Source organism: Stylophora pistillata, chromosome 4 (assembly GCF_964205215.1).
Source record: "Stylophora pistillata chromosome 4, jaStyPist1.2, whole genome shotgun sequence".
Taxonomy (NCBI): Eukaryota; Metazoa; Cnidaria; class Anthozoa; order Scleractinia; family Pocilloporidae; genus Stylophora; species Stylophora pistillata.
In genome coordinates this window covers 12,663,965-12,685,729 of record NC_142522.1, presented here as the reverse complement: position 1 = coordinate 12,685,729, position 21,765 = coordinate 12,663,965, and the positions used below count along the sequence as shown (strand labels likewise).

At 40.8% G+C, this 21,765-nt stretch overlaps 1 protein-coding gene across 5 annotated transcripts; it reads right to left on the bottom strand.

The window, feature by feature from the left end:
- Positions 1 to 469: 469 nt before the first annotated feature.
- On the bottom strand, positions 470 to 21,580 carry LOC111333912 (matrilin-1). 5 transcript variants are annotated; one of them, XM_022939560.2, is made up of 9 exons: positions 21,455 to 21,580; positions 20,613 to 20,952; positions 17,605 to 17,675; positions 15,824 to 16,245; positions 8,856 to 9,015; positions 2,480 to 2,898; positions 1,878 to 2,028; positions 1,219 to 1,280; positions 470 to 941 (listed from the first exon to the last, which is right to left on the bottom strand). In XM_022939560.2, exons 3-8 carry the CDS (start codon positions 17,663 to 17,665, stop codon positions 1,255 to 1,257), a joined length of 1,239 nt encoding a protein of 412 aa, XP_022795295.1. In that variant the 5' UTR covers positions 17,666 to 17,675; positions 20,613 to 20,952; positions 21,455 to 21,580; the 3' UTR covers positions 470 to 941; positions 1,219 to 1,254. The 5 variants fall into 5 exon arrangements, with proteins under 5 accessions (XP_022795295.1, XP_088613836.1, XP_022795294.1 ...); XM_088757710.1 differs by lacking the exon at positions 20,613 to 20,952 and having other exon boundaries at positions 21,455 to 21,495; XM_022939559.2 differs by lacking the exons at positions 20,613 to 20,952; positions 21,455 to 21,580 and adding an exon at positions 18,118 to 18,268.
- Between the last annotated feature and the right edge of the window lie 185 nt (positions 21,581 to 21,765).

The window sequence follows — 21,765 nt, the reverse complement described above, 5'->3', positions numbered from 1 at the left end:
CAAGACTTTTTATTCTTAAAGTACTCCTCTCCATCCCCAGGTGTAAGAACGTGTAGCCACGATTGTCCAGGGAAACTCACGCTATGCTGAGGGAGAGGAGTGAATGATTTTTTAAACGATTATGCTCTTGTAGAAATGGAGTGCTAGTGGACGGTTTTTATTTTAGGGAATGGCCAATATTTAACGCGGGAGGGGGGGTGTGGAACGTTTTGCTCGTTTCAAAAATAAAATCTACCCGATCCTCCCGTAGGGTTCTGTGACTCTAATGATCCTCACTCATTGGGAATCAATTTTCACTCATTGGGAATCAATTTTCACTCATTGGGAATAAATTTTCACTCATTGGGAATCAATTTTCTATACAGTCCCCTCCTGCTTTGTACTCTGTTAGCAACGACTGACTCGCCCCAAAATCCTCCAACACCCAAATAATGACTGGTCGTTTCGGGAGATAAAACTTCTCAACACCTTTTTTTACCTATTACCGGCCATATTTATTGGGTGCCTATTACATCACTCTACTTGACACATCTCGTTTTTTAATCCCTAAGTAAACCGCCGAATACTGCTTTAAGTAGTCATCCTACAAAAGAGGATACATAACACACCAAATAATGACTGGTCCTTTCAGGAGACAAAACTTCCCAACACCTTTTTTTACGTATTGCCATATTTATTGAGTGCCTATTACATCACTCTACTTGACACATCTCGTTTTTTAATCCCTAAGTAAACCGCCGAATACTGCTTTAAGTAGTCATCCTACAAAAGAGGATACATAACACACCAAATAATGACTGGTCCTTTCAGGAGATAAAACTTCCCAACACCTTTTATTACGTATTGCCATATTTATTGGGTGCCCCTTACATTACTCTGCTTGACAAATCTCGTACTTTAATCCATAAGTAAACCGCCGAATACTGCTTCAAGTAGTCATCCTACAAAAGAGGAGACAAAGCCATGGTTAATAGAACTGTTGGGCGCACTTAATTTTCTGTACATTATCTTTTAGACTCCATTAATCATGTTTACTTAACATTAGGTCTTTGCTTGGATAAAGAGGCGCCGTCGAGGGAATGGAATAAGATAAAGCACTTTCACCCCACCTCTACACGCACCCCACACAAACTGCTTGGTGTTTTTTCCATCTTACGCGTGTTTCGAGCGTTTCGCTACCATTAATATTAAAGAAACATGAACACAAAGCATCCGTACCTTCAACATGGAAGGGTAATTAACTCGCCTTCTATTTCATCCCCATCCAGGCCTTTCATTTTCTGAAAACAGCGAAAAATTCATAACCTTGAGTGCATCAGTTATATTGGTGCGAATAAAGAAAGTCTCCCAGTTCTCAAACTCGTTCTCGGGCTCTACTTTTTATTTTCTCATGAAGCGCGAGGGAACAGAAGGGAAGGACTCGAATTGGCTCCGTAACTAATAATTTTCTTAAATAAGAGAAGTGGCTTCTGTGCGCGCTACACGGTTATTATATCACCATCTGGTCATTCAGCCGAAAACCTCTTCCTCCCATCCACCCACCAACATCAAAGATGACGACAACATGAACTTTCAGGGAGGAGCATATTGGCCAACGTAAGACACAGCATGGAACTCCCAGGAAAAAACTCAGCTTCCTTCCCAAAACTGATCACTTTCGACGGCTTCTGTCAAACAAACGGCACCTTCATTTTAAGGGGGCACGATCAAGTTGAAGCTAGTCAACCATACTGATAATACCCCACCCCACCGGTACCCCAGCGGTGACAAACACGCGACCAAGGTACATCATCGACTAATTGACTGCTGTCTTTTTCTAAGTACGATTTGATTTTGTCGCCTCAGTTGTCTGTATTATGATAAGATGTCGTACTTACTGCACTTTTCAGACATGATGCTGTTTAACAAAGTGGATATTTTGCTAAAACCTTGGACGTTGAAAACGAGGTCTCCTGCAATTTCTTCCAGTTGACCCTGAAACTTCTGATAATCTCCGATACCAACAACGATAATTTTAACGTTTTTAGCCTGCAAAAAAATCATCATTGATTCAGTGCTGAAAATCCTGGACGAATGGGACTAATTCTAAATTACTATTTAATGGTCGTTATTTATCTCTATGGTTCAGAGGGGGAGGGAGGGGTTCGGTTTGGTAGGATTTTGATCGTATCATTATAAAATAACTTGATCCTCCCAAAAGGCTCTGTAATATTCTCACGGTCCCTCTTCAAGAGTCTCCCTTCAGTTATACTTTGTTTGCTACGACCGGTTTTCCTTCCGTTCCCACACCATGGGATCCCCTCCAAATCTCCCGGCCCTCCAATCCCAGGCGGTAATGACTGGTCTCTTGGACTGACGGGGATTTTCTCACTTGGGAGGTACTACTATGGCAAATAAAGACATTATCCACTTTCTATAACACAATAATATACGGCCTTGAACGAATTGCATCATGAAAAGCGTGACGGAAAGGTCCTACCTTAAGTGAACGAATCGTATTTGCGTATGGTCTCGAGGCCTTATTTGTTCTTCCATCTGTAAAGAGAATCAGCGTGTTTGGGAAATCAGGCCTATCACCTCCCTTTCTAGTAAAGAGTAAAGTGTTAGCTGCCTTCAGCGCCCTGTCGATGGACGCTCCCCTGCCCAATTCTGTACGGATGCTGTCGATACGATTGTACAACGCTTCGTTACTGTGGTAATTTGTGTTCCTAAAAGTATTCAATATCCGCAGTCGTCTGGAAAACAGAATAATTCCAGCGTGGGTCTGGTCGGGTCCAATTGACAGCGCTTGGACGAGCTTAAGGACAAAACCTTTGAGTAACAAGAAGTTTCTCTTTCCAAGGCTGCGTGTCCTTTCCACCAAAAGGGCCAGGTCCATTCCTGTAGAATTCTGGCAAGCTTTGGACATGAAAAGAGAATAAAAAACACATATGAAGAGCAAACAAACAAACAAACACATAACAACAACTGAGTTAATAAAGGGGGCTGCGTCGGTGGTATATTTAGTATAAGTAGATAATTTGGTTTTATCAAATGGAATTAATAAATGTAAATTGGCCACCGTAAAGAGTTTGTAAGCTGAAACTCGAAACGTTAACTTAAAACTCTTTACGGTGGCCAGTTTACGCTAACATATTCAAGTGTGAACAGGGCCGCGTTGTTCAAAGCTGATTTAAGATAACTGAGGGTTTGTGTGAAATCTGATTTTAGATCTAAAAGCTTTAAAAGAAAATTAAGTGGCATTCTTTTTGTCTACAACTTGATGACTGGATGCTCTAAGAAGTATAGGGAATATTATTCTAAAAAAGACTTTTGAACAAAGGATTGAAGAAACCCAGATTAGAAATGAACCTCATAACTGGGCCCAGAACTAGATCTGTCCTTACTTTTCCTCTTACCTCTTCGATTTGGCTGAGTGTTTACACGAGAGCGGAGTTTTTGAGATTTAAAAACAGATTATCATAATTTATAACCCACCGATTAATTTTGGCGCGATTTTATTGGTTACTTTACGTCACGTGGTGTAAAATCACAGGAAAATTATCACGCAATAACCCCCGTCGATATTTGTCCTCCGATTTTTTCCGTGAAAAAGAAGCATAGTCAACACAAGAGTTTCAACTTTTCTGTTCTCATATTTACATGGAAGAAAACCAAACTCGTTTTTTTTTTGCTCGCTTGCGTCAATCATGCGCATTCGCCATCAGATCACCACTGGCTTTTTTTACTGTGTTTACGCGCAGTTTAATTGCGATGTGAAAATTGATGGAAGGGTTATAAGATAAATAAACCTCGTTCTGGCTTGCTGGTATGTAGGTTGATAATTTCCTTCGCCGAGAGATTGTCCTCAAAATTTCATACTTGCCTTCGAAGCTTCGCTTCTCGGCCAAATATTCCTTTTTTCGGACGATCTCTCAGCCGCGGACATTATCAACCGACATACCAGCCGCCCGAAGGGGTTTATTTACTAATTAACGAGCTTAAGATCCGACGACGGCAGACATCTGGGACGGCAGACTCGATCGAGGGGGCTTGGGGAGAGGTCGCCGTTGCAATGGCGCGAAAAATAGCCTTAAGATAGCGCGCGCGACGGCAGTTGTAGTGGCTTTCCTCTTCGAAGTTTAAGAGAAGCAATGGCTACCTTTAGAAAGGCTCGGGAATTGTTGATCGCAAGTTTCGATGATGGTGACATTTCAGAGGATGAATTTTTACTGTTGTACGATGCCAACACTTCAAAAAATTTCGATTATCCCTACCACAATTACGAGCATTTTGACCTGGAAGTGTTAGATTTTTCCTAATTTTGGTTTCCCTGTTCTACGTAGAAGCTAGTGTCACGAGACCTGTTTTCCATATTTGGTATTGTACACGAGGTTTTCTGCTTTTCGATTAAAAACAGTTCTTCCGCCATCTTGATCTGGTTACTATGTTCCCGGCCTTTTATTCGGAATACACAACAACTGGCGACGAGGATGGGATAAATGTCATGGAGGGTGACGATTCCGAAGAAAGTGATGGAGAATTTGGGAACCTGTACCATGTCTCAGACATTAAAAACAAAAAGCCCATTTCACTTAAGATCTACCTTGAAGGCCGCCCAGTGACTATGGAGCTGGATACAGGTTAAGTGGTGTCAGTCATGAGTGAGAGGGTGTATTTGGATTACCTCCGCCACATTACTTTAAAGGACACCTCCTTGAAGTTGCGCACAAACACAGGAGAGTCAGTGAAGCCTATGGGGTTTTGCCATGTGACTGTGCAGTATCAGGGACAGTCAAAGGAACTTCCCATATATGTAGTGAAGAATGAGGGACCCACCCTTTTTGGCAGAGAATGGCTGGAAATTATCCATCTGGACAGGCCCTTGCTTCGTCTGGAAACATCCGACACCATTCCAGCCCTGGAAGATGTCCTGAGTAAGCATGGAGATGTTTTCTCTGAAGGTTTGGGCAAGATAAAGAATATCCAAGCACGGATCCAAGTTAAAGAGGATGCCCGACCTCGATTCTGGAAAGCCCGCCCAGTAGCGCTGGCTCGTAAACCAGCAGTGGACGAAGCATTGAGAGAGCTGGAAGCTGAAGGAGTTATAAAGAAGGTAGCTACTCGTGAATAGGCTGCTCCAATTGTGACACCAGTGAAGAAGGATGGCAGTGTAAGAGTGTGTGGTGACTTCAAAGTGACCATCAATTCACAGCTGGAGGTAGACGAGTACTCACATCCCCGCATTTATGATAATTACGCCAGCCTAGGTGGGGGAACGTTGTTCAGCGTCATTGACCTGCGTCAGGCTTACTTACAAATGGAGGTTGAGGAGCACTCAAGGCCATTCCTCACCATTAACACAACCCGTGGTTTGTTCCAGTACCAGCGCCTTCCTTAGCTTCGGCGCCAGCCATCTGGCAGCGAGCCATGGATCAGATCCTGCAAGGACTACCAGGGGTCTTTTGTTACCTGGATGATATCATTATAACCGGCCATACCATAGAGGAACACCTTGAGCGGTTAGTCGCAGTATTGAAGAGGCTGGAAGAGTATGGTTTGAAAGCTAACCGAGAAAAGTGTGAATTCCTTAAAAGCTTTGTGGAGTACCTTGGACATGTCATCTCTGCAGAAGGACTGCATCAATCCCCAAAGAAAGTAAAGGCTATCACTGAGATGCCAAAACCTCAGGATGTTACTCAACTGCGTGCTTTTCTTGGCATGGTCCAGTATTACGCCAAATTCTTGCCCGATCTGGCCACTCATTTTGCTCCACTTCATCGGCTGTTACAGAAAGATGTGAAGTGGTTGTGGGGAGCTGCGGAACAAGCTAGTTTTCTTGCGGTGAAAGAAATTTTGCTACAGGATAGGGTTCTGATGCGCTATGACCCTGACTCACCACTAGTTCTTGCCACAGACAGCTCCTCGTATGGTCTGGGAGCGGTCTTGTCACACCGTACCGCTGAGGGAGTAGAGCGTCCTATCGCTTATGCGTCCCGGTCCGTGTCCGAAACAGAGAAGAAATTCTCACAAATCGAGAAAGAAGCATTATCTTTGGTCTGGGGTGTGAAGAAGTTCCAAATGTACCTGGAGGGTCGCCACTTCACCTTGGTCACCGACCATCAGCCTTTGAAGTACATAATGGACCCGGGGAAAGCTGTGCCAGTCACGGCAGCAGCAAGGATTCAGCGTTGGTGCCTCTTCCTAGGAACTTTTTCATACAATATCGAGTTCCGAGGTACCAAGCAACATGCCAATTGTGATGGTTTATCTCGCTTACCCCAACCATCAGCACCCGCTGACAAGCCCGATGAAGTTAGAGTATTCCATACCACTGTTGTCGAGGCCCTCCGCGTTACAGAGCACGACTTGAGAATGCAGACCCGTAGGGATCCAGTACTTTCCCGTTTTCTGGAGCTTGTGCAGTCAGGATGGCAAGGAACCGAACTTCACCCAGAGCTCATTCCCTATGCCCATCGCGGTAACGAAATCACGATTCATCATGGGGTTCTAATGTGGGGTAGTAGAGTAGTCGTCCCAGCCAAACTGAGAGAGAAAGTTTTGGAAACGCTTCACGAGGGTCACATTGGTATGGTCAAGATGAAGGGTTTGTTGTCCCGGGGTTTTGTTTGGTGGCCAAACATTGACAAGGACATAGAAGGGGCCGTCCGAAACTGTGAGGGATGTCAGGAGTTGGCAAATAATCCAGCCCGTGCACCCCTGCATCGATGGGAGTACCCTTCCCTTCCCTGGCAAAGACTGCACATTGACTTTGCCGGACCAGTCGAGGGAAAGATGCTCATGGTAGTGATCGATGCCCACAGCAAGTGGCCGGAGATTTTCGTGATGGAGATCACCACTGCTGAAGAAACCGTTAGCACGCTGCGCTCTCTGTTTGCCCGCATAGGACTCCCTGACCAGATGGTGTCAGACAATGGTTCACAGTTCACGTCTGAAACCTTTAGGAAATTTACAACTGCGAACGGTATAAAGCCTGTCACTGGTGCACCTTACCATCCATCAACCAATGGTCAGGCGGAAAGATTAGTACAGAGTTTCAAGAAAGGAGTTAAGGCTGACAAGTCCAGTAGAACCCTGCAACACAAGCTTGATAGGTTCCTGTTAGCTTATCGATCAGCGCCACACGCCACTACTGAGCTTAGCCCTGCACAGCTTCTCCTGGGTCGGAATGTTAAGACAAGGTTGGACCTGATTAAGCCGGATGTTACAAGGAAAGTCAACAAGAAGTTGCTCCAGTCCAATGACCGCACTTTGAAGTCTTTTGACCAAAACCAAAACGTATGGGTCCGCAACTAGCGCAGAGGTCCAAAATGGGTGCGTGGCACCGTCATTGAACAAACGCGTCCAGTCCTCTACAAAGTCAAGGTAAATGACCAAACCTGGAAACGTCATGTCGAGCACCTACGGGATAGCGACCTTTGCCCACCTGACCCGGAAACGATTGATGATATTGCTGCTCCGGAGGAGGTCGAACATGGCACGCCGCCTGTAGCTACGGAGACTGAGTGGAAGGATGCACCACCTTTGGCTGTGAAATAACTGAATTTTTCGGTTTTAAAATTTTAGGTCGATTTCATCAGAGTGCTCCTTTAAATGAGTAGCGTGTAACGCTCTCTCACCGAGCGCTTGTTAACTTAAAATCTTGGAATTTTCGAGAAGTTGAGATTACTGGCAATTTTTTTCCAGATCTGCCCTCTTGCGATACTTCCCTTTTTAGTTTTGAAAGGCTCTAGAGCCAGAATTTCTTGACAGAGAGAGTGGTCACGGTCATCTGTCCACTCCATGTTGGATCTACATTTTGACAAAATATAACATATGTTTAAAACATTCTGGTGAGTCTGCTGACTTAGCTTCAATTTCAACCACTTAGTTCAGTTCAGAACTCTCAGAGTAGTCTTGTTTATGGATGTTGTAGTTCAAATTTTTCTTTGGTTTAAAAATTCTCAAACTACGTTAATTTTTTGTTTACCTTCGTCTTTTATAATAGATGCGAGAAAAAGGACGACCCAAATGAAAACTGGTTTGAAACTTTTTAAACACAGGAAAACTTTCAATCAAAACATGGACATGTATGCAAAACAGCATAATACAGGTATAATGTCTTATCATGATGATAAACGTTTAACCAATTTCTAGGAGCAAACTTTTCACGTCTGATTAAAGACGTTTTTTATGGCTAAAAAAACATTACGGAAACTGTTGATTATGAAAATTTTCTCAGATAAGCCTTGTTGTTAAACTCGAGAAAAGGCAAATAGAATAATATTATGGCCATAAATTAAAGCCCGAACACGTTTACGAATTTTTCATCGAAATAAAGAGAAATAGTGAAATTGTAAAACTTACTGGGTTGCTTTCTTTGTTGACATCGACCCAGTACTAGTGACGAACTGTTAATGAGAAAGGCAAACGAGTGAAGTTAAAATTTCCCCGAACAAATCGTTTATTTTTGTTCAACTATTTCACAGACATCCTCTCATACCAATAAACTGTCTAAATTTCCAACAGTTTTCGCTCAAAGTAAAATGGCTTATTTTGCTTAAGTTTACTCACGTTCTAGCCGCGACGGCAAAATGGCTTTCTTCACGTCACACTGACAAGGCCGCTACGGCGGGAAACCTCACAACGACGGCAACCGTAAGTAATTCTGGCAGTAACTTTATTTCCGCCTGCCGTCCCAGATGTCTGCCGTCTTCGGATCTTAAACTCGTTAATATCTCGTTTTAGACGGTGGAGAAATCGGAAAAAATGCATTTGATTTCGGGTCAAAAACACCGTTTTATGATATTTGGATAGTCCACAGTAATGAGCATATACAGGCTACAATGTTATTCATAGAGTCATAGGGTACATACGACACATCAGATCCGTTAAATTGTTGATCGCCTCATCGATATTGCTGTAATCTTGGTCGAAGAACACAGCATCCCCTGCAATCAGCCTCAACACTTCCTGGTGTTTTTCCTTCCGTGAATCCGGACCAATTCCAAAAACGAACACACGGACACCTCTTTGCTACAAAATTAAGTATCAATGATTATTGTTCTCAGTCTAGTTAGCCCCTTTGTCTGACAAGTCCCTTTTCTCATAAGCGCCCCCCCCCCCCCCCCCGTCATGAAGTTTACGCGTATACCAGGCTGCCCCTTTCTAAACTACGATCAAAATATTGTAAAATACTGAGTTTCAAGAATACTTGTTCCGTTTGGCCTATTGTTGAAATACGGAATACACTTGTATTTGAAAACCTGTATCAATTTCTGTTCAAATTACGCGGGCAGTCAATTGCATTTTATCTACTTTATTCATTAAATTTAGAAGGCAATTCGATTTTTTTTCCGATGAAGCTCACTTGAGTAGGCCCTGGAAACTAATAAAGCTTGTACTTGTGGGGGTGGGACCCAGACTTTACATGGCCAAGCGGCAGGATCTGCGTACGAAGTTACTAGGGCACTTACAGCTATTCAGCCAATCAAAATTTGTTAATGTCAGTGTCAGGCCCAGGCCAATGCACGGCCTTTTTGCTTAAAGGAAGTACAGGATTCTTTCTCTTCTCTTCACTCCCTCGTTCGTGTCTTATCAGTTGTCAACAGCACGAATCTCTAGAATACCTACTGAGGTGATTCCTCAGATAAAGAAATCATCGAAATTTTTTTTAAACTTTCCTTAAATGTTTCTTACCAATGTCTATTTCGAAAAATACAATAAAAAAGATAGGTCGCCGTGCTTGTTTAAGAGATGCGATGGGCCAAACTTACTCCATTTATGCCTATACTGGAACTAATCACGCTCGTCATTTCATAGGTTCACTGTAAATTTTTTGGTAACACTTGAAAAAAAATTTGATTGATAAAAATTCTCAAGGGTATCGAATAATTTGACTCATAGTTTGTGGAAAAACCACGCAATTTTGAACGATATCGACATAAAATGTTCCTCGAGTCATTGCTTTCGAGGTCATAATTTGCATCCTGGAGTAAAGGGCCTCGCACGCGCTTTATACGCTTACACCGTGCTCGTTCAAGAGTTAAAGAGTATCATGCCACTTTACCTGGTCCATGGAATGCGCGCGCTTATTCGCCTGATTACGTGATTTTTATGCGCAGTAAGGGTGCGGAATGCAATTCTGAGGAATCACCTTAACTGACATGAACTGTCGATCTAAAAGCCAAGATTTCATGTGTTTGCTTGATAAAGCTATAAACAAAGATTACGGGCCTTCTTTGGTACTGAACTCTGTGTTAAATAAACCTCTTTTCAATCTTTACAGTTTTCAACTTTTACAGTTTTTAGTGTGTCCACAATTGATTTGTGCCTTGCTTACATTTCTTCAGGCATTGTGGGTTGTATTGGCATTGTGGGTTGTATTGGTATTGTGGGTTGTATTGGCATTGTGGGTTGTATTGGCATTGTGGGTTGTATTGGCATCGTGGGTTGTATTGGCATTGTGGGTTGTATTGGTTTTGTGGGTTGTATTGGCGGTCAGAAGATTGATTGCCGCTGGAGGATCTGCTCTTTTGCCTTACCGGCAGGTTTACACACAAGAAACAACAACATGGCGGATGGACACACTGGCAAGAGCTTCGCGTTAAACGTTTCTGACTCGTCCTTTAACTTGCACTACGAGGATAATTCCTCTGAATTCGAACAACACTTATCTTACAACGCTGATAAGAAAAGGTTTAGCTGAAATGGAACCCTTGAAGAGCTTGAAAGTTTTGTCGATACAAAACTTTCGCGGCTAATCGATGATGGCGACAAGGGTTTCAAGACAAATAAGTCATAAAACAGCTCTAGTGTTATCCTAAAGCTGACTAATGTAACACTTAACTTCTACCAAAACACCAAGACGCTTCAAGTGCAAGGGAAAGCGGCCGAAGATGTTAGAGACGTTCTTAATGAACTGATTCAAAATAATTTCTTTGTTGCGAACTTAACCGGAAACACTGCCGAGCACAACATCGACTCCACTATGATCAACGAAGAACACATTTCTACAGTGAACAACACTTTGATAACTAACCAGAATGACCCTCAAACCTTCAAAAACGAAATTGACAAACTTTGGAAAGCTATATAAGCATTCAACGAAAATTTCAATTTTTCGCGAATCTGTCCCAAGTGGATGCGTTGCAACGTGAAATTGATGAATACAAATTGAAATGCCCCCGAGTACGAAGTAAAGATCCAAGAACTTCAACAAGAAAAAACAAGTCTGATGGAATCTATTAAAGTTCTCTCTTCGGATAAATCAATAGGTTCACACGGTCTACAACTTGCCTCTAATGATTGGCAACCCGTTACGTCAAACAAGTCACGAGGGAAGAAGAAAAAGAAGTGGAAAGTCAGTTCCCAGAACCAGCAACTACAAATGGAAAATAACGATGCTAGTGAGAACGGCCAAAGGGAGTAAAGACCTAATGAAGATGCAATTATTGTTGGAGATTCGATTGTCAAAGGATTACGCAAGGACTCATTAAGTCGGCCGGCTAAACGGCGCGAAACCGTGAGAAGTTTCCTTGGTGCTAAAAACGCAGACATGGAGCATTATCTACAACCAAGCTTGGCTACAAAACCGAAGGCGATAATCCTCCATGTCGGAACAAATGATATGAAAAATTCATCAACTGCTCGGGATGTGGCAGAGAAAATCGTCAATCTGGGGAATATGATTGCCACAAACTCTCCTAACACTAGTGTAACCATTTCCGCAATCACACAAAGATTAGAGGAAGAATCGCTCGCGAGGAAAGTAAAGGACAGCAACAGAGTTTTAAAAACATTTTGTAATCAGAATGACTGGGCCTTTGTCGAACACTTGAACATCGACGAAACATGTCTGAACAATTACAAACTCCATCTCAACAAAAAAGGTATTGCTATTTTATTGAATAATTTTGTAAATGATATACTTCATTGATACGATTCTTACTTGACAACTGTGGCGATACTTAACCTCACTACCACCTCTGGTGCCCGGATCAGGTCAACTCTAATGTCAAAGTGTCGTGGATTCAAAATGATTAGTTTGAATATTACAAGCCTTTTGAAACATATTGATGAACTTTGTGTTTTTCTAAATAATCAAAACATCGACTTTCTAGCCATAAATGAGACCAGGCTAAATGAAGTATTTTCGATCAGGAGGTTAAAGTCCAGGGTTATGATATATTACGTCGTGACAGGTCAACAAATGGTTGGTTAGGTGGTGGCATATGTTTTTACATTCGTTCTAACATAAGCTATCTTGTCCGCACAGATTTGGACAGTCAGCTCCTGGAAATAATATCAATTGAAATTCGTAAACACAACTCACAACGCTTTGTTATTACTTCATGGTACAGACCCCCAAATTCACCTCATGAACTTTTCACACACACTAACACATTATTAGGCAAATTAGATTCTGAAAACGTAGAACGTTCTCTTATGGGGAATCTAAATTATGACTTGCAATCCAAAGACAATTTTAATGTGAAAGCTCCTCTAAACATAACAGACATTTATGGTTGGATCAACAAATTAACGAACCTACCTCCGAATTACACCTACAACGAGTACATTAATTGATCTGATTTTCACAAATCAGCCAGAGAATGGGTATTGTTCGGGGGCCGGTCTCATGTCGCCATCAGTGACCACAGTCTAGTTTATGCATATCGAAAATTTTCAGTTCCCACTCTCTCCAAGGGAGTTAACTTGATAACATGTAGACAGTTTAAACATTTTAATAGCGCAAATTTTTATGCGGATATCTTAGCCCAGCCTTGGGATGAGAGAAGGCAATTGTATGATCCAAATGATATGTGGAAGATATGGAAAGAATTATTCCTAAATGTGCGTGAAAAGCATGCACCGATGAAGACCAAACGGACACGAGATTCTAAATCCCCATGGACAACCACTAGTTTGAAAAAAGCGGATGAATTTCAGAGACCGTCTCAAATAAAAAGGCTATCAAGACAAAAGATCCATTTATTTGGAACCAATTTCGAATGGTTAAAAATCAAGTGAACTGGGAAGTTAATAGCGCGAAAAAAGCCTATTATGAAAATAGCTTCAACAATTGTTGTGGGGATCAAAGGAAAGCATGGAAAAACGGCAATCAATGAACTGACCTCACGGAAGTCCAATAAAACTGTTATTAATGAGATAGAATATGATGGGGTACATTCTGGAAATCAAACAGATGTAGCAGAAATGCTAAACTCATTTTTCACAGAAATTGAATCAAGCCTTAGTAGAGACGTGACAGAACTTGATAAATCCTTCGAAGAATTTCTTACTGAAACTGATAAAAATTTTGTTTTTGAAAAAACAACACCAACCCATGTTTTTTTCAGTACTATCAAGCATAGTTAACCTGGATTAACTATGCATCAAGGCTCTGCAAGTCAAAGGCGACTGAATTGGATAATATTTCTGTGAAACTTCTAAGGGAATGTCCTGATGTATTAACGGGTTCTCTTACTCATATATTTAATCAATCCCTAATGACTGGCATCTTTCCCGATGAGTGGAAATCTGCCAGAGTCACCCCATTGTATAAAAATTCTGGGAAGCGCTCTGATCCGACGAATTATCGACCAATATCAGTAATTCCTAACCAAAGTCTTTGAACGGATAATCTCCGATCAGCTTTATCATTATTTAACTAAAAACGACTTTCTCTCGCAGTGCCATCAATCTGGTTTTTGGTCTTTGCATTCCACTCTCACATCACTTATCGAAGCTACAGATAGCTGGGCAGGGGATATAGACCGTGATCTTGTTAATACCGTAGTCTTTTTAGACCTCAAAAAGGCATTTGATACAGTAGATTACGATATTTTGTTACGAAAACTGCAATACTATGGGATTCGTTGGACCAGCCATCAATGGTTTGCTTCTTAATTAGATAGCCGAACACAGATTTGTCATTTAAATTCTTGTAAGTCAACTCCGAAATGTCTGAGATGTGGTGTTTCCCAGGGAACAATTTTGGGACCTCTTTTGGTTTTTATAGATATTAATGACTTACCATATTGTTTGACATATTCGGAACCTGGAATGTGTGCAGATGATACCAGCCTGACGCTTGCCAGCACTGACATTGAGCATATAAATTATTTCCTTAATTACGACCGGATCAATATGCAATGGCTCTCTGCTAACAAAGTTACCCTGAATATGACAAAAACTGAATTCATGCTTATTACATCAAGGCAGAAGCTATCACAATTTACGGAAAGTCCCTCTCTTATTACTGATAAAGGGAAACGCAATCGAACAAGCAACCTCCGCTAAATCCCTTGGAGTTAATGTCAATCAAAATAAAAATTGGGAGTGTCATATTGAAAACATCTCTAAAAAAAAAAGTTAGTGCCATTGGTGTGATTAAACGAATTCGGCATCTCACTCCATTTAATGTTTTAATTAAAGTTTATTATGGCCTTATTCAACCAAATTTTGATTATTGCAACGTAGTGTGGGGAAACTGTAACAAAGGCCTTTCTGAAAAACTGCAAAGGCTACAAAATCGGGCAGCTCGCATCGTAATGTCTGCGAGCTATGATAGTAATTTGGATGATTTGTTCCGGGCGCTGGGGTGGGGAAGACTCTACTATCGAAGATTGTAATTTACAGAAATCTATCCTAATGTATAAAACGTTACATGGTATGACACCTGATTATCTGAGATCAAGATTTGTATATCGTGACTGTGTAAGTGCTTATCGTTTAAGGAATACTGAAAGCAAATCAGTTCTTCCACAACCTCGAACTGACTATCTCAAGAGAAGTCTTGATATCCTGGGATATCCAGGAACTGGTAATTGTACATTATTTGGATTCAATCTTTATTTACAACAAGTCCCAGTATCAATTTTTGAAATTAGGTAAAAACCAACTGCAATCCCGTTTTTCTAATAACATACTTTGTTAACTCTCGATCAGGCAATTTCCCACTTTTTTTTACCAGACTGTTTTCCATAGTATAAAAATTAACAAAGTGGTAGTGCGTGACTGCGGGAGCTCTAGTTTCATTAACCTCTCTATTAATTATTCTTTGACTGCAGGAGTGCGGGAATGCGCGAGCACTAGTTTAACAATCTCTCCATGAATTGTTCTTTGACTGCGGAACTGCGGGAACACTAGTTTAACGATCTCTCCATCAATTATTTTTTGACTGCGGGAGTGCAGGACTGCGGGAGCATCAGTTTATCGTTCTCTCTATTAATTATTCTTTGACTGCGGGAATGCGGGACTGCGGGAACACTAGTTTAACGATCTCTCCATCAATTATTCTTTGACTGCGGGACTGCAAGACTGCGGGAGCACTAGTTTATCGTTCTCTCTATAAATTATTCTTTTACTGCAGGAGTTCGGAACTGCGGGAGCACTAGTTTCACAGACTTCTCTTTCAAAATTTTTTTCATTGCGGGACCGGGGCATTATTTGGACATTTCCTCATTTAATAACTTCGGGAGCACGAGAGCAATCGATTTTAGCAGCGCTCAAAAGTGGCCGGGTATTCTGAAGTTCCTCCCCTATTTCTGCACCTTGCACGAGTCCTCAGGTGCAAAGTTAAAACCAATCTCCATTTTGCATTTTTAGTTGGTGGCTGTGTGACTTGTGTCCAAAACATTTTTCCTGCATCTCCCATAACACTCTTTAATATTCTTATGCCCCCACCCCTTTACTTAGCAGTTAATGGGCAGTCAATTTTTAACCTTTCATATTCTGTTTGTGACGACTGACCCCCCCCCCAAAAAAAAAAAAAATCCTCCAACACCCCCCTCCTCCTCTCAGGCGATAATTAATGACAAGTCCCTCAGTGTTGCCTTACCCTCATATTTTCTACGCTTATTCTGTAAGCATCAGTTTCAGTCTGAGAGGGATGTGATCGACCATCTGTGAACAGAACCATTACGCTCTCCACTCCAGCCCTATCTCCAGTCGCCTTGGTAAACATTTCTTCATCAGCTTTTTTCAAAGCAAGGTCCAGTCGAGTTGGCTTAGACAGTTTGTCGATAGAATGTTCTATCAGATTAAGAACAGCTTCTTCATTGTGGTGGTCGGTGTCTTTGAAATAGTTATGGATGGTGCTTTTATTATCGAATGTTTCCAACGATACGTGTGTGCCATCTTCTGACACGCCAAACTGTTGCACTAGTTTGGCTAATCCCGCTTTCACAGTAACGATGTTTTCTTTTTTGATACTTTGGGTTACATCCACAATCAAACCAAGGTCAATGGTGCAGCCAGGCGCTGAAAAGAATTACGAGGCATTGTTTTAACATTTTGTATCCTAAGATCAGTATGCATGTTCTCCATACTGTTCTCTACACATTTCCTAAGGTGCTGACGAGGAGAATTTGTTTAACGATCAAGAGCATCTAGAGTTGGTGATCATTTCTGTTATTAGCGTGCCTTTAATGTGGGATTCAGGGGTGATATTGTAAGAGAAATTAGATGCTTGTCTTCCCCAGAGGCCGGGTAAAGGCAATAAGCGAAAAGCCGCCGAAGTTTGGTTGAATGACACGCACGAAAAAGATGGACGAAGAGTAACACTGAAATAACATAAACGTCATTGTTAGCAAAACTAAAGGACAACAGAAGATCGGGGCAAGTAAGGAACTGGTTATCATTTATCACCTGGGGTCAGGGAGTCGGAGAATTTTGGGTGGGTGGGCGTTCGGAAGATTTTGGTTGCGTCACAGTAAAATTTTCCCGACTAATCCCTCTCTGAAGTCTCTGTAGAATTCTAATGACCCCTTACCCCTTCATTGGCGATAAATACTCTTTAGTCAACCCTTTATAGTGTGATAACGACAACTGATCCCGCCTCTTTTCCCCCTGAAAACCTCATGAACCCTGCCTAAAATCCTTCGACCTCTCTCTCGCCTCCCCACCCACCAGACATTAAAAAATGACTGTCCCCTAAAGGGATATTATATCTTGGCTTTTCCACTCGAATCACATCTTCTCAATTAAAAAGTAGCTGCCGTTATACTGTTGTACAAATGTTGCATTTCGGGTGGAGAAATATTCTAAGGAGCCATTTCCAAACCGCTGAATGGAACAACCTTTTAACTGGCAGCTAAGAAATATTTTGCTCTAACTACCCTTAGTTCGCTAGGCTGTAGTTCCTCATGGGTAGAAGAAACTGGTTTCAAGTTTTTCCCAATATCTGAGAACGTATTGAAAATTTGTTGTACAGAAGGCAAATGTAATTTATTTTAAAGAGCTTAATTCAGAGCACTTTTCGAACACATTATTATGTCGTGGCTCATAATATAACAGTAATTTTGAAATTGCGAGATTTAATCGGCTGCATTTCACTCACTTCTTTCTAGGATTTTCCAAAAACAGTCCTCGAAAACGGTTTAACGGGAAGTTCCCCATAACATTAGTACATTAATGGTGATTGCCATGTCACGCCTATCATGACAAACTTCAATCCTTTAATCGACACTTGTGTGAAAATCGTTTGACTGTAAAGCGGTAAAGTTTTTTTTTTTAGCGCTCTAAGTATAGCTGGTCGGGGCAAAGCAAAACCTCAGAATTAATACTTAAGACTAGGTGGACGTGCCTTCAAAGTTCAAGTGAGTTAATAGTTATTCTTACCCGCCGAAACGGCTAACAGCATTGAACTCAGAATAAAAGCCTGCATGCAAAGTCGTATCATCTCGTTTTACCTGCAGAATTAAGATGATAAATCATTGTACATGTATTCACTCTACGTGGAAGTCTACCTATGTTTTTAAATTCGGTCTATCCATGTCGTGAATCTAATGGAGAGGGACCATCGATGAATTACACCTCACCTAAACAACCGTTTGTTTATATTTTATCATTTGGATTCATTTGATTGATAAGAGATGAAATTGTGGGAAGCGAGGTGGAAACCTGTGAAAGGCAAATAAACTAGAGCTGGATCAAAGAAAGGGAAAGAAATGCTCAGTTAAAAATTGAATGGATTCAGGGCAACATGTTTGATATTCCATCTTCTTCTTTCGAATCAATTTTTCTCCCTCCTTTTTAACGCCTTTTGACTATTTTTTAGCCTCCCTAACCAATTCCTCTTCCCGTCTCTCCTTGGGATGATTACAATATGATCAGTAAACGTTTGTTTCCCACCTTGCAAAAAAACCACTCTGATGTTTTCTGGATAGGAAGACTTCAAGAAATTGAAACCAGCTACTGGACGTGGCAAATTTTGTAATGTTTTGCTTGTCGTAAAGCCCAAATAAGCGGTCAAAATAAAACTTGAAATTTGATTGGTAATTAAAACGTGCCTTCGCCTTAGGAAAAAATGGCTATCTTGTAACATAGTGAATTACAGTCTCCGTTGTGGAATGTGCTGAAGAAATGGCTTCCTATTGGTAGTTTACGACACTTAAGGCCAAGAGCCCCATAGCATTGAAATAATTCTTTTTTTAGTCATGTGTTTTGAAACGCTAATCAAACCTTAATTAAGGCCAAGGGCGTCATAGCATTGAAATAATTCTTTTTTTTAGTAATGTTTTTTGAAACTAGAATCAAACATTTTTTTACAATTTTAAAATGTATTATCGTTAACGGCATTAGTAGCTAGTTTCGTTTTCCTTACAGCTTCAAAATAGGGTGCACTTTAAAAAAATTCCTCAACTTTAGTTCAACATCTATGAAGTTCCTTTTAGTAAATCAAATCTAATGACATAACGCTCGCTTAAAGCTCCTTAACGTGGCCCACCCATTAAAGCTCGCTAATTTGCATATTTAAGAAACACTTTCATGCAAGGTGCGCGGTTTAAACACTATACCACAAACAGCTCGTTTTAGGTTCGAGAAAGTCGCATCTGTGATATAGAGATTGGGGTCAAATAAACTTTACCGGTATAATTTTGGGCATAATACTGTAGTAAGAGCATCGAACGTAGGCCCGGCGGCATAATGACTAAATTTCGTAAAAATTCCCTTGATGTTGCAGTTCAACAAGAGGTAAATTCTGTAGCCTGAGTAATGTTAATGGTGAGTGTGCTGTTCTGATCTTGCACGCACTTCAGTAATTTGATCCAGTAAAGTGTTGTGTAGTGAACATCGGTAAGCCTTTTTATTCGTAGCAAGTTTTACCTGTTGAAAGTGTTGGAGGCAGCTGAGAGGTTCTTAAGATATAAATAGCTATCAATATCTCGATAAATATCGAGAACCCTGCCGACTGGGGGAGGGTGGGGGGGGGGACAACTGCCATCTAGGCGTATTTTAAATTTGTCGATTTTGCGGAGAGAGCAAAGTGCGTGAACAGAACTTTTAGATATAATTTTTGAAAAAGGTTCATCAAAACGGTCCTTTGGAAAAAAAAATTAATTATGACATTTTGCAACTGTCGGCAAATTCTCGATATTTATGGTGAGTGACTCTTATAGCTATTATATTGAACCATTAAATGGGTAAAGCATAAAGAAAAATTTTGAGCATATTTTTGGGCATATTTCATTGTTTTCAGCGGTGCCGTTCGACAACATAATGCTCAAATTTTTTAGCATAATTTATATGACTCAGACAGAGATGTCATTTAATGTCGAAATTCAGATTCGTATTTTTAGGTTCTCCTTTTCATGTTCCCTTTCATTGTCCTGATTCAGTTTATTATCACTTTGGCATGATGTCCTTCCTTTCCCTCCGATTTATTACCTTTCATTAAGGGGTCCTTTACTTGAGAACAAACGGTCGTTGGTTTCAAAATAACAAAAACATCAAAAGTACTGCATGATTGCATTGTTCCTTGGAGAGTTGGAAAATGTACTTTTAAGTAATTTACTTAATATGATCCAGAAAAATATTTCGATTTAAGTTTACCTGCGAAGGTTTGGAGTATTAATTCGATTTTTTTTAGTATTAATTCGGTTATTTTGCGGCTTTGATATATCATTAGTGCACTATTGTATTCACTGTTTGACTCAAAGCTGTAAACACCGATAAACCACAGATCAACCAGTTGCACGCGAGTCTATAAAACGACGAAATTAAACCACAGAAATAAGCGATATCGTCATTACCCACGTATCGTTAAAATTGTCGTCTGTTCCTTCTGTAATAAACAATTACCCGTTCCTTAGTATGACTGTTTTTCTTGAAACGGATAAAAACTCATAAATTAAGAAGATTGCTCGAGGCGTAGCCGAAAGCAACTCTTACGCTTCTTTCGTGCATCCATAACTTCCCGCCTGCCGCCATTACTCGATATACGTAGCTAAGCAGCAATTATTAGTTTGAGGCGTAGCCAAAGCAACTTTAACGCTTCTTTTTGTGCATCCATAACTTCCCGCCTGCCGCCATTACTCGATATACGTAGCTAAGCAGTTATTAATTATTAGTTTGAGGCGTAGCCAAAACAACTCTAACGCTTCTTTTGTGCATCCATAACTCGATCTATGCTCGTATATCCAGTTATGACCACGCCTCTCGTGCACTCCAAACTTCCTGCGTGCATCCATAAATCGAAATAGTTTAGGGTTTTCTGAGTCGCACAGAGTATAAATAAGAAAAATTACAAATTAAGAGATGCTTCATGCTTTGCTTGGGTAAGTTTGAAGAGCACGAGATACTAAGCGTAAGAATTACTCCAGGCGGCATAGCGACGCAACTCTTACACTTCTTTCGTGAATCCATAACTCGATCCTACGCCACTCTTACGCTTCTCCATTGCTCTCCAAACTTCCCGAGTCGCACAGAGTAGAAAATAATGAAAATAGTCAAGAAGAACCAGAAATCATTGCAATAAGTGTTGCAATCATGAGAATTATTACAAACATCAATTTATAGGATTCCAATAACGATTTAGCCACTCTGGAAGAGTTTCTCGGATCACTAGCGATCTGAAGGGTATAATCAGGAAATCATGTGAAAAATGGCAAACTTTAGCTGGAAGAGGTTAACAAGAAAATGGAGCTATCTGTAAAATTATCCCGGAATCCTTCCTTCTGTTTGGCTCTAGGAAGAAAAACAATATTTCCATCTCTTGGATTAAGTTCATGACCATTACAATTAATAAAGACTGATAGTTTCGAAAGAAACTGTTTGGGGCTGCGTCGGTGGGAGTAACAAAATAATTTGGATATATCAACAAAGTTGAAGTGGTAAATTGGCCACCGTAACGATTACAAAAGCTGATGTTTCGAGCGTCAGCCCTTCGTCCGACGAAGGGCTAACGCTCGAGACGTCAGCTTTTGTAATCGTTCTAGTGGCCAATTTACCACTTCAACTTTGTTGATATATCCAAATTATACCATTATAATTACTTTGCTTTTTGGTGTGCTTTTAAATGAAGGGCTGGACACAGATGACCATGGAAGCCTCATTAGGAATGGGGTATCTATGCTATGTGGGTGAAGATAGTTTGGTTTTATCAGACGAGTTGATAATGTAAACTGGCCATCGTAAAGAGTTTAAAAGCTGACATTTTGAGCGTTAGGCTTTCTATCAATGTACTTACCCTGTTTATAAGTGGAGAACTCGATTCATAAACCTCTATTGCACTGAGATCCTTAGTACAAGAAGTCACTACAAATGACAAACAACATAGAAATCTTCTTTCTTGTATCGAACCTAGATTTTTCTCACAAGCGAAGACTCTGAACCAGTCCTTCTAATTAAATGCTCTTTTGGTTACCAGTCCCCACGGTCTTTTAGTACCCACCCAGTCAATTGGGTCGATTCGCACCATACTTATAAAGTTTGTTTTCCATGTTACGCTTTTTAAGGTGGGACCGGTTTCCTATTTTTAAAAATGGCAATATTACCTGC

What these genes read in the sequence shown, in the direction of transcription:
- LOC111333912 (XM_022939560.2), bottom strand. Translation starts at nt 17,665, where the DNA reads ATGATACGACTTTGCATGCAGGCTTTTATTCTGAGTTCAATGCTGTTA. An exon ending in TAAGCGTAGAAAATATGAGG is followed by an intron (nt 9,016 to 15,823) that starts GTAAGGCAACAC and finishes TTAATTTTGTAG; the next exon opens with CAAAGAGGTGTCCGTGTGTT. An exon ending in CATCATGTCTGAAAAGTGCA is followed by an intron (nt 1,281 to 1,877) that starts GTAAGTACGACA and finishes CGCTGTTTTCAG; the next exon opens with AAAATGAAAGGCCTGGATGG.